This window comes from Chrysochloris asiatica, unplaced genomic scaffold (assembly GCF_000296735.1).
Source record: "Chrysochloris asiatica unplaced genomic scaffold, ChrAsi1.0 scaffold00097, whole genome shotgun sequence".
NCBI lineage: Eukaryota > Metazoa > Chordata > Mammalia > Afrosoricida > Chrysochloridae > Chrysochloris > Chrysochloris asiatica.
Window position 1 is genome coordinate 5,793,386 of NW_006408615.1, and position 12,631 is coordinate 5,806,016.

Sequence of the window (12,631 nt, forward strand, 5' to 3'; positions counted from 1 at the left end):
CACTCCACTCCAGCTTGATGCTGCTGACACGCTTCTAACTCATGGTGACTCTTTAGGCTGTATCCTCAAACCCACTTGTTGAGAAACCCGAATGAGTCCCTGGGTGGCTATTCCCTAAATAATTCAAAGAACTTTGAACCTGGAGAGCAGCTAACTGAGCAAAAGCCATGTAAGATAGACATGTTCTCTTCTAAGCTGGGAGCTTCGATCTGGTTTATTTAATCTGGGGAAGATTCATTCACTCAGAGCATTCAACTTGGACAAACACCAAGCCCACCCGTCCCTAAGTTGGGGACTCTGGAGACACACAGGGACCCAATCCCATTTCTCAAAAGGGCTCTCAGTGAGGAGGTAGGAAGCCAGTTAGCACCTGGGTGACGGTGCCATGGAGACCAGCAAGCCTAGAAAGGCCACTAGACCTTCCAGCAAACAGATCTGACCTGAGCTTGCCGCCTCAGTGCCTCAACTTGTAGAATGGAAATAATCGCATTTACAAGATCTTCACAACTGAGCACAGCTCTTCACAAACTAGACAACAGACCAGGTCTCACTCCCCAGAGCAATACTTTGATCCAGTTCTTTGATCAGTTACTGCTGAGCAAACTCAAGACTCATGATGACCCCATGATGTCAGGACAGAATGTGCTCCACAGGGTTTTCAGTGGCTGAGTTTTCAGAAGTAGATCACCAGGTCTTTGTTCTGAGGTGCCTCAGGGAGAGACTCAAACCGCCAACCTTTCAGTGAACACATGCGTTCTTCCCTATTTGCACCACCCAGGGATCAAACACTTCTAGAGGTTTCTAAAAGCTCACTCCCAACAGCTGTACTTAATTCATCGCAGGCCAGTCCTCATCTGTGGCGCCTCTGAGCAGTCCTAAGGGGGCCTCAATAAATATTAGTGTGGGAGGGAGGAGGGAAAGAGGGAGCCCTCCAAGAGGGGGTGGCATTTGAGGAAAGTCTGGGCAGGAACTGAAACAGATAAGAGACAAGACATCTGGAGCCACAGAAATCCGGAGCAGCCTGATAAAACAAGCCGTAAATCAGTGTAAATCCTCCCCAGAGACTCAGAGACGAAACCCCCACTAGGATGAAGGGGTGAGTTTGTTTACAGTAAAAATGTCAGCTCTGGTTTCAAAAGCGAGCCAAGCAGGGAGCCACAATGTGGTCCCAATGCCTCTTTATGGATGAGACAGCTGAAAACCAGCCTGCCACCCTGGATTTAATAAAGGACTGGATCATCTTGCCCGGGACCCGAAAGTCACTGGGGTGCAGAGCTGCAGCAAAGTGAGGAGGGCCTGATGTAGAGACCACACTCAGATCATGAAGTCTTATCTTAGAACCCCATCCTCTGTCTCACCCAGTTATAACAGTGGGGTGAAGGGGTGGGGACTAAGTTCAGAGAGAAGATGATGGGGTGCCGTGAGTTAACATGGCCCATCTGATAGCGTAGGGGTTACGAATCGGGATGCTAGCCTCTGGATCAGCAGTTCAAAACTACCAGCTGTTTCACTGAGGCTTTCTGCTCCTGTAAAGATTGACAGCCTCGGACATCCTGTACAGGGTCTCTGTGAGTCAAGACTGACCCCACGTCACAGAACCACCACCACCATCTAGCAGTAGTTCTAACTCCCACCAAGTGACTGGGTGGGACTATGCAAATGAAGTGCTTGTGTCCCACCAAATGGATTGGGCAGTTTGCTAATAATGCAAATGAAGTGGATAGCAGTCTTGCAGGGGTGGGGCTATGCCAATAAGGTGTATAGAACCCTAGCAAGGGGGTTAGTCAGCATTGCCATTCACTAGGCTTAGAAGTGAAAAACAGAGATGTCAGCTTGAGGACTAAGGTGCGCCTGACCCCGGCCATGGTGTTTTCAATAGCCTCATATGGATGCGAAAGCTGGACAGTGAAAAAGGAAGATCGTAGAAGAATTGATGCCTTTGAGTTGTGGTGTTGGAGGAGAATACTGAAAGTGCCATGGACTGCCAAAAGAACCAATAGATCTGTTTTGGAAGAAGTGCAGCCAGAGTGCTCCTTGGAGGCCAGGATGGCATGGCTAAGCTTTGTCTCTCCTACTTTGGACATATTGTCCGGAGGAAACAGTCGCTGGAGAAGGATGTCATGCTGGGTAAGGTGGAGGGTCAGAGAAAAAGAGGAAGACCCCTAATGAGATGGATTGGCCAGGTGGCGGCATTGATGGACTCAAGTGTGGCAGCGGTAGTGAGGTTGGCCCAGGATAGGACATTGTTTCGTTCTGCTGTGCATGGGGTCGCTATGAGTTGGTTTCGACTCGATGGCACCTGACAACAACAACAACAACAAGGCTTAGAAGAGAGCTGGTCCCAGAGTGGGGAGGGGACCTCATAGCCATCAAGAAAGACAAGCCAAGAGGAGGGTGTCCTTCAGACCCAGGGCCCCTGCACCAGGAGCCTCCTAGACTCAGGAGACAGAATTATGGCTGCTAGAGATGGTCCAAGACAGTGGGAATTAGTGTCTGAGAACAGCGGCATAAAAGGCAGCAGAAATCAGACTAGCAGGAGACAGCACAGCCCCTGGTGCAAGGGAGCCGAATTCCTTTGAGAAGGAGACTTGCTGGCAGAATGGGGTACCTCGGGCCACTTACTGGCTAGAGCTAACGAGCTGTGTAACATTTGCCTGAGCAGAGGAGAGGCCAGGCCAGCCTAAGAGGGCTGAGGGGGCCAAGAGCCCATTGGGCTTAGGGTCAGGGCAAGACCTGCCAATGCACATAGACAAGAAGCTAAGCTGATGGAAGAAGCGTATCCTGAGTCATTTGTCACCCTGAATTGTAACTTGTTACTTCCCTAAGATTGTGAGTACTGTGTGGCCAGCAAAGAAGTAGAAAGAGCTGGGGGCTGGACTGAGGTTGGAGTTACGAGTGCATGAAGAAGGATGGAGGGTGGAGGCATGTCTGACCTCCGCCTCATAGGAATCGGCCTTGGGTTGGTGATTTTAGTTCTCCCTCTTTGCAGTGAAGTCACATGCGAAGCTCTGACGCTGCCCCCCACACACCACTTTAACAGCTGGCATCAAGAATAGGACTTCTAGGACTGACTTCAGACTCATGAAACACAGGACTTTGAAAGAGAAAGATGGTTACTTGGGTTGTCATCTGCAACGATTAAAAGTGCCAGTTGCTGTGATAAGACTGAAGGAACCAAACATGGAGTGGCTCGAGCCAAGTTCCAGGTTGGCTAATTGGGATGTTGAAAGGGGTCCAGGGTCTTCTGGTTCCATCCATGCGGAGGCCTAAGGCCATATGTACATGAATGAGAAGGTAGTCAAGGTGTGGAAAAAAGAAGATTGAACTAGAATGTCTTTAAAAGGGTCATGGGTGTTCTCTTACCTCGTGTTGGGAATGAACCTCAAAGTGAAGTAAAGGAAAACCCTCACCATTGGACCAATACATAACACCGTGATAAAAGGAGAAAAGATTGAAGTTGTCAAAGACTTTAATTGGATTGGATCCAACATCCAGAGGAGGGAGATTCAAAATCATCAGTCTAAGACTGATTCCTTTGGGATGGAGGCCGGACATGCCTCCACCCTTCAACCTGTTTTATCCTATCCTACCACCAACCATAAGGAGCTCTGGTAGCATAGTGGTTACGAATCGGGCTGCTAACCTCAAGGTTGGCAGTTCGAAACTACCACCATTACGCAAGAGAAAGATGAGGCTTTCTGCTCCAGTAAAGATTTACAGCCTCGGAAACCCTGTGCAGGGTCACTATGAGTCAGAACCGACTCCACAGTACTTAACAACAACACCAACAACAACCATCCCTCCAACAATGCCCTCTACTTTCCTGCTGGGTTCAGTATCCATTGTATCGGCCACACAGACAGAACTCACAATTAGATTTATGAATGAAATAACAAATCAACACTTAATAAGCAGCAGTTAATAAGTCAAATGTCGCCTTGCATTAGGAAAAATCTGCAACAAATACTTCTTTAAAGTAGTCAAGAGCAAAGCAGTCACTTTGAGGACTAAGGTGGACCTGAGCCAAACATTGATGGTATGTTTACTCATCAAATATGCATGTGAAAGTGGGGCAGTGAATTAGGAAGGTCGTAGAAGAATCCATACATTTTAATTGTGGTGTTGGAGAAGAATACTCAGAATGTCATGGACTGCCAGAAGAAGAAGCAATCTGGGTTGGAAATAAGTGTAGCTAGAATGCAACTTAAAAGCCAGGATGGCGAGACCTTGTCTCTCATAGTTCAGACATGTTATCAGGAGGAACCGGTCCCCGGAGGAGGACATCATGCTTGGTAAAGAGGAGGGTCAGCAAAAAAGAGAATGACCTCCACCCCCCTCACACCCCCCAACAAGATGGAAAGGCTCAACAATGGATTCAAAGTCAACAATTGTGAGGATGGTACGGGATCCGGCAGTATTTCATTCTGTTGTGCGTAGGATCGCTACGAGCTGGAACCAACTCAACAGCACTTAACCACAAATGTTGTAAAGCAGACCTACACATATGTTAGAAAGGAATGTTGGGTATTATAGATTACAGAGAGTGTAACTCCACCGTCAGCCAATACTTGATTGGATATACTAGAAGGGAAAGGAGCTGCTGGTCTGAACGCAGCGTTGTCAGGTTGTTGTTAGGTGCCGTCGAGTTGGTTCAAGCTCATAGCAGCCCCAAGTACAACAGAACAAAACACTGCTCCTGCACCATCCCTACAATCATTGCTGTTTGATCCATTGTTGCAGCCACGGTGCCAAGTCTTCTCTTGAAGGGCCCTCCTCTTTGTCACTGACCCTCCACTTTACTAACAAGATAGTCTTCTCCAGGGACTGGTCCCTCCTGATAACATGTCCACAGTACATAAGACAGCTTGCCATCCCCACTTCTAAGAATTGTGACTGCACTTCTTCCAAGACAGATCGGCCTGCTAGTCCACAGTCTATTCAGTACTCTTCACCTCCACGTGAGGAAAGGGAGGGCATTGGCCAGGAGTTGGGAGGCCAGCTTCTCCTTCCTCTGATGCTGGCCTCAGGCCTCCTTTATAGAGTGAGAACAAGGCCAGCCACCGGCAGGGAGGTCAGGGGCAAGTTCTCAGCCCAAGCCAGGCACCTTATGAAGCAGGACTGTGATTATCCCCATTTCCCAGATGGGGGGACTGAAGCCTGGATAGATTTGTTCACTCAAGACTCATGCTAGGATGGCGGAAGGCAGAATCTCCAGTAGGTACTATTCAATCTGTCTGGGCGGAGCTGATGAAAGGAGATACAGATGGGTAACTCGTGATACTGTAGTGAATAATGCTTATCAGGACGGACTATGAGGGTTGGATATGCAAAAGTAGAAGTTTTGTAACTAGGAAGGGAGTGATTAATTCTCCAGGATAGGAGCGGAGGCCTCTGGGACCATCAACAGAGAAGAGTCGAGAGCGGGACCCTACCCAGAGAAACAGAGATGCCTGAGATGGAGACAGAGATGATGACGTGAAGTGATGAAGCGACTGGGGACTTTGGACCCAGAGAGGGAAAGGGACTGTGGGCTGAAAACTAGGGGGAGGAGGAGGAAGTGTAGGGAGCGGGTTTCTGGGCTATACCCTTTGGGTGGTTGAGGATGCATGGAGGGGATTGGAACCATGGCAGTGAGATGATATACGATGGAATGAATGTAAAACTAAAGTTCTCCCATGTAAACTATCATATAATTTTCAATAAAACATTAAAAAAAAAAAAAAGACTCATGCTAGGGCTGGGACAGGAGCCCAGATCTGTCTGGTTCCAGAGCCATCTCTAAGAAACATTTTGACAGCTCACACTGGTCTGTGTTGAGTTGGGCAGTAGGACTGTGTAAGCCCTTCCCACCCAGGATGGGAAAGCAGAGGGGGGCCTACCTGTCTCTCGGAGGTCCATGACGTCCCCAGGTGGGAGTTCTGCAGCCTCCTGGCCCTTCACGCAGCATGCCCGGAAGACTAGTCCACACTGGTAGCCAGCCATGAGGCTGTACTCGCAGCTCTGGCCCTGGGCCTGGGCTGCCTTCCCCAGGAGACAGCAGTAGCAACATCTCTGCAAATACAGGCGGAGACTACGTGAGATGCCGCTGGACGCAGCACCAGCCTTGCTGCCCCCAAATCTCACGGGGCCCAGTATGTGCCATACCCACTCCTGCTGCCCTGATCCCCAACTGCCCTCCTCAACACCCCTAAACAGTAGCCTGCAGGCTCTGCCTCACACCTCCAGAAAGGGGGAGCCTTGCTGGACTCAAAAGAATTCCCCCAGGAGTCGTTTCCTGGGTGTGGTCTGAGATTTTTCAAACCAGGCCCCCAAGGAGGAATGTGGAGCGTGTCTCTCCCACCTCGAGCTCATGCGGTGCTTGCGGTGCTCTGGGCAACAACCACAGGAGCCAGGAGCCTCGGGACAAGTCATCAAGCAAGGGAGTGTGGTTGCCTGCCCCCCCACCCCCCCCACCCACCGCTGCATGCCCAGATATAACACGTGAGCTAGTGTCCTCACACCTAGGAAAAGCCCCACTTCAAGTCCTTCCTAACGGTTTTCCTAAAAAGAACTCAGAACGTTCCAGAAAGTCCACAGTGGGAGCCAGGAAGGTGCAGTTCGGCTGGAGTTTTAGAGAAGGTTGATGGGTCTTCTCCTCCGCTGACGGAAAAAGCACGGGACTGCTTGTTAACTTGAGTCCACCTTTTGGAGTGTGAGTCATGCTTCCCGGAAAACACCAATCACTCATCTGTTCCCATGCCCATAGAACGTTCCACACTTTTCCACACCTCCCCTCACGTCTGGGAACACTGGCACAGCTGTGTGCCAGGCAGACGGTGTCTGCAGAGCCCAGCCCTGCGCCGAAGACAGTCACCAGACTCTCGGGAGTCCCTGGCCTCCCTGAAGCGGACCCACCCACACCCCCCACAACCTACACAATTACTTCTCACCAGAAGTCCCTTTCAGAAAGTCCCACATGGGGAGACGGGCCCTGGACCCCACTTCTCACACCCCAATCTGTGTGGGGGTAGAATTCCAGAAAAGGAAGGGCCCAAAGCCCCTCCGGGAACCCTGACTTCATTCCTTCAAATCCTGCTCTTTGAAATCCCTTCATCAAGTCCGAACTGGGAATAGAGTTTTTCTTCCCAGCCAGCATCTGCAGCAGGATCCAGGGGCCACGCTGGTGTCCAGCGCCACACTGCCCTGGTCCAGCCTTGTTTTTCTCTCTCAGCAGGTGGCAGGGAGGGGATGTGCAGTTTTCTGAGATTGGGGCTCGGTCAGGAACGCATTTACACCCAGGCAGGGGACCCAGACCTGCACGGTTATGGACACTGAGTGACCCAGCTAGGCCTTGGAGACCCAGGGGCTGCCTCACTGCTGGGTGGGTGGGGGTGGGGGGCCCCCAGGGCTGCTGCTCAGGGGCCACTTTGTGGGCCACCTTGAACTTCAGTTTCTTCCTCTAGCATAGTGTAGTCATATGACTTTAGAGGCCTTGGGGGATGCATTCTGATCTCACCCATGAGCCTTTGGGGCCAGGAGGCTGAATGGGGACTGGGGGCACCTTCTCTGACCTGGGGAGAAGTTTCTCCAGACCTTTGATGACCCTCCTCTGACCTCTGTCCCTATCTAGGTCTGAGGACAGGAGGGCTGAGGCTGATCACTTCATCCTTGTCTCCCTGACTAAACTGGAGGGGGGTCATGCATGGTTTTTCCACCTTCCTGGCTGGGCAACCCCTCCCCACACACACACACACACACACACACACTCACAAAGAAAGGTGAAGAGCAGAGGCTGGCAGGAGAGGGAGGGAGGGGAGACCGGCAGCAGGCCAGGCCAGGTCCTCACCTTCACGAACATGACCTCAGAGCTGGTCCCAGACGTCACGTCGCAGCTGCCCTGCTCGTTAGCCAGGTTGATGCCTGTGGCGCAGTGCAGCTCTTCCAGCTGGCTGTGACAACACTGTTCATGGACCATCCTACAGACAGACAAACAGATGGACGGGTGGTTAGGGGCGGTGTGTCAGGACTCCCCTCCCTGACACCCATGCAGACAGAAATCTGTCCACAAGTGTTTCACTAGAAAGCACACCTGCAGGTGGTGTCTGGGGTACTATGCTGCCAAGAACAGCCAATTCACCCTTAAAAGAAAGTCATGCCAACGCTGGTCAAACCCTTCCACCCTTTATGTGGTCAGAGCCTTCATTACCGCCATCCCTGAGGGGGAGACCGTTCACAGAAGTGAGGTGGCTGCTCCAAGGCATGGCAGCAATGGTGGCTGGTCACGGCTCCTGTGTCTCCCAACCCTGTCAGCACCCTAGGGAGCTGTGTGCACAAGAGAGTGTCTAGGCACAAGGAAGAACCCCAGTCTACTAGAATCGGCTTCCCGTGCAGGACGCAATAGGAGCTGGCAGGTAGGCAGGCAAGCAGGCGAGAGGTGTCCAAAATAGCCCCCAAGTTTCACCAAAGTCAGCCAAGTCCAGAGGAGCAACCCAGCCTGCCCCTGTTTAGGTCAAGAGGGTGGGGCCCGCGCAGCCTCCCAAGGCCGTCAGCAGTTCTCACAACCCTTGTGGGACGGAGGGTCTGCAGCCGGCTGCCCCAATGTTTTCAGAATTGCTGCCAGGCTCCAGGATGGAGTTGTCTGCATTTAGGTCATTCTGTTAGATCCGTTCCTAACTGTGTCTTTAAGGATTTGTAGGTAGGTAAAAGCCGTTTGAACTGCAAGGTCGGCAGTTCAAGCTAATCAGTCACTCCTCGGAAACCCTATACAGGGTTGCTATGGGTCGGAACTGACTTGACAGCATTTAACAGCAGCAAATGGAACACGGAACCCAGGTGGGGCTCTTCAGGATAAGCCCTGGACAGCAGTTCAAACTCACCAGTCGTTCCTCAGAAACCTTATACAAGGTTGCTGTGAGTTGAAACTGACTCGACAGCATTCAACAAGTGTCAGAGACAGAAGGAACTACCTATGTTCCCATGTGTTCTGAAGCCCACAGCAGCTTAAAGAGAACTCCAAAACTTTAGCCAAACACATTACAAACTCAAAGTCAGTAACTAACGTAAAAGCCTGTCACTGTGGAGTTGATTCCGACTCACGAGGATCCCAGGTGTATCAGAGCAGAACTGTGCTCCTATGGCCGTGACCTTTCAGAAGCAGATCACCAGGTCTTTCTCCCGAGGAACCCCCAAGCTGTCTGTCAGTGACTGAGCACGTACCCATTCGCGCCACCCAGGGACTCATAACAAACTTATCATTGTGTGCTACCACACATACAGAGCAGAGTAGAACTGCCCCAGAGGGTTTCCCAGGTTACAGTCTTTACAAGGGCAGATTGCCAGGTCATTTCTGCAGCGTGCTGCTGGGTTCAAACCACCAACCTCTCAGTTAGTTGCCGAGCACTTCACCATTGCGCCACCCGGGCTCCTTCAAGACAAACTTAAAACAAACAAGCCAAACCTGTTACTGTGAAGTCGATTCCAAAACACAGCAACCTAGCAGGGCAGGCTAGGATTTCCGGAGCTCTAAATCTTTACAGCAACAGCCCTGTCTTTCTCCTGCAAAGCTGCCGATGGGTCTAACCAGCAAAGTGTCTAACCACGATGCCACTGCGACTCCCAAATCCAGATTCATAAGGAGGGTCCCATAGCCACCGAATCCCTCTGGCCCCTGGCCCTTCCTCCACTCTTTGTGGGGCCTAGCTGGCTGACACCTCCTTTTCTGAGTTTAAGTCTTACCTCTCAATCAGTATCGATAATAGCGGTTTGGCTTTCTGGCTGGCGCTGGTTTCATGTCAGACAGCAACTTTGAAGGGAGGGTACCGCGCGGTCTGTGTTGTACATTTGGGGAAACGAAGGCTCAAAGCTGGCTTAGGTTACACAGCTGGAGACTCCACCAGTTCAGCCCAACTCCTCAGGCCAGACTGTCTCCTCTTGTCAGTGCCACTTGGCACGGAGAACGGGCGGCCCAATGACAACACCCAGCGTTCTGCCATGCTGAGAGCTGAAATTGCAGCTCACACTCAGCAGATGGGTACCCTGGTCAGCTCAAACAATCCATGGTTCTCGTTTCCCCTTCCTTTGTTTAGTCCATAGAGAGCTTGTGGCAGCTTTTCATAAATTCCCTAAGCTAACTGCAGCCTGCTGAGTCAGCCCTGGTGGGCAACCTGGGATGTGAAACAGTAACCCAAATGCAGAGCTCCAGACCCCGGTCTTCCCACGACAGCCCCCTCCAGTGCCCCACGGCTGCCGAGACTGAGGTTAGAGACGGAGAAAGTAACGTCACGTAAAACGATGACAAGTGTCCATATCCTCGCCTTTCCTGCGTGTGCTGGCCTGTGTCTGTTCAAATCCAGCACTGACCAGCTGTGGTGCTGGCGGTGATGTGCCGTGGAGTCGGTTCCGACTCAGAGCAACACTGCATAGAGCTTCCAAGGCTTTAAATCTTTGTTGTTTTTGTTGTTATGTGTCGTGGAGTCTGTTCCAACTCATAGTGACCCTGTACAGGGTTTCCGATGCTGTAAATCTTTACGGGAGCAGAAAGCCTCATCTTTCTCCTGCAGAGCAGCTGGTAGTTTCGAACTGCTGACCTTAAGGTTTGCAGCCTTATTCATAACCACTACACTACCAGAGCTCCATCCAGACCATATGTTGTTGTTAAGTGCTGTCAAGTCGATTGCAACCCATAGCGACCCTGTATAGGGTTTCTGAGGAGCAGCTGGTGAGCTTGAACCGCCAATCTTGCAGTTCAAACAGCTTTGCAGTCTGATGCATTAACCCACAGTGTCACACCAGGACTCCTTCCAGGCCATATGTTGTTGTTACGTGCCGTGGAGTCGGTTCCAACTCATAGCGACCCTATACAGGGTTTCCGATGCTGTAAATCTTTACGGGAGCAGAAAGCCTCATCTTTCTCCCACAGAACAGCTGGTAGTTTTGAACTGCTGACCTTGCGGTTCGCAGCCCGATTCGTAACCACTACGCTACCAGAGCACCAGCTGTGGGTCCTGAGAAAAGCTTCAATCCAAAAGGGTAAATGAGAAAGCACACACAGCAGCAGAGGGTCTGGGTCTCTCAGTTCGGGTTGGTGAGTACTACTGCCCATCTCACCATTTGTTCTAAACTTCTGCCCCCCAGTACTTTGAGGGAGACGGAGTCAATTTAGGGAGTTATCACAGAGCCGATGGCAACTCCTCCGAAGTACCTCAGGGCAGACTCGAACTGCCAAACTTGTGGTGAGCAGCCAAGCACTTCACTCTCTGCACCACTCAGAAACTGATGTAGGGAATTGTTAAGTGCCGTCGAGTCGGTTCCGACTCATAGCGACCCTGTATAGGGTTTCCAAGGAGGGGCTGATGGGTTTGAACTGCCGACCTTGTGGCTTGCAGTCTGGTGCTAACCCTCCAGTGCCACACCAGGAGTCAGATGACATAGAGAGGTGGCTTCTGTAGTGTTTGGAGGAACTGGCTCCTCCGCGTTTAGGTCTCCAGGAGTCCTGGTGGCATAGTGGGTTATGCATCTGGCTGCTAACCAAAAGGGTGGCGGTTCAAACCCACCAACTGTTCCTTGGGAACAAGATGAGGCAGTCTGCGACCCCCAGCGGGGCCGTTCTTCTTTGCTGTCTGTTCTATAGGGTCACGATGAGTTGGAGCAGTTTTGTTGCTTTGTTTTGTTTGTCATTACTAGACAGGCTGCGATTTTATCGGCAAAGGACTCCCAGTCACATGGTCCCACCTGCTCCCACAAGTCCCTTCATCTTAGGAGGCAGCTGTCTTGCCCACAGTGGTCCAGCCACGGCTGAGAGGCCTATAAGCCCAGACCCTCTTACTTCCGTCAAGAGCAGCCCCTGCCCAGTGAAGGGACGCCTGGTGCCCAGTCAGTCTGTGGGGTGGGCACACTCTGCCCCCTCCCTGATGCCCCTCAAAGACACCGTCTGTGAATCCTACCTGCATTCCTTGGACTCCGAGGTGTAGGGCAGTGAGCAGTCCCTTTTCTGAGTAGCCGTTCGATGTCCATCTGCACAGCAGGTCTCCATGGAAACGTCTGCACCCGCTGTAGGGGAGGACAGAAGATGGGTGACAGGGTTCTCCACCCCTCTCTAGTCAACCCACCCTTGGTGCCCAGAGCACCCCTTCCAGATGCTCCTTCAGCACTGGAGGGGACTGAGAGGGGGCAGGGGTTACATCTGTCCACACACACTGGGTCCCAAGTAGGGAGCACACCCTTGCCTCTTCCCAGAAAGTCTTCAACCTCACCATTTTCTTCCAAACCCAATCTGACAGGGCACCTGAGACCGAAGCACACATGGCTACAGCTCAGGGGGTGAAACAGAAGGCCCTGCTGATGAGCCTGAAGGTTGGGAGCATCCAGGACACAGCTGGCCCAGCAACAGACACACTACTGCAGACAGATGTGAGGGTGCCAGATGGGGCGGCAGCCAGCTCCCTGAAACAGGGGGCTATAAGTCTCCTGACCCCAAAGCAGGAACTTCATCACAGTCTTATATGGAAAACTGTGATGTTCCCGACTGTCTGATCCATCATCCATCCACCATCCATCCATCATCTATCTGTTACATTTATCTACCCTCTGTCTATCTATCTATCCATCATCTATCTATCTATCTATCTATCTATCTATCTATCTATCTATCTAT

General features: G+C 51.5%; 1 protein-coding gene across 1 annotated transcript in view; it reads right to left on the minus strand.

Moving 5' to 3' along the window:
• FBLN1 (fibulin 1) overlaps nt 1-12,281 on the minus strand; it is a 99,877-nt gene extending 87,596 nt beyond the window's left edge. Inside the window, exons 1-4 of the mRNA XM_006866893.1 lie at nt 12,231-12,281; nt 11,922-12,073; nt 7,826-7,955; nt 5,880-6,051 (exon numbers count right to left, since the gene is read on the minus strand). Coding sequence (XP_006866955.1) covers nt 5,880-6,051; nt 7,826-7,955; nt 11,922-12,073; nt 12,231-12,281 — 505 coding nt within the window. The remainder of the gene's footprint in view (nt 1-5,879; nt 6,052-7,825; nt 7,956-11,921; nt 12,074-12,230) is intronic.
• Nucleotides 12,282-12,631: the final 350 nt, after the last annotated feature.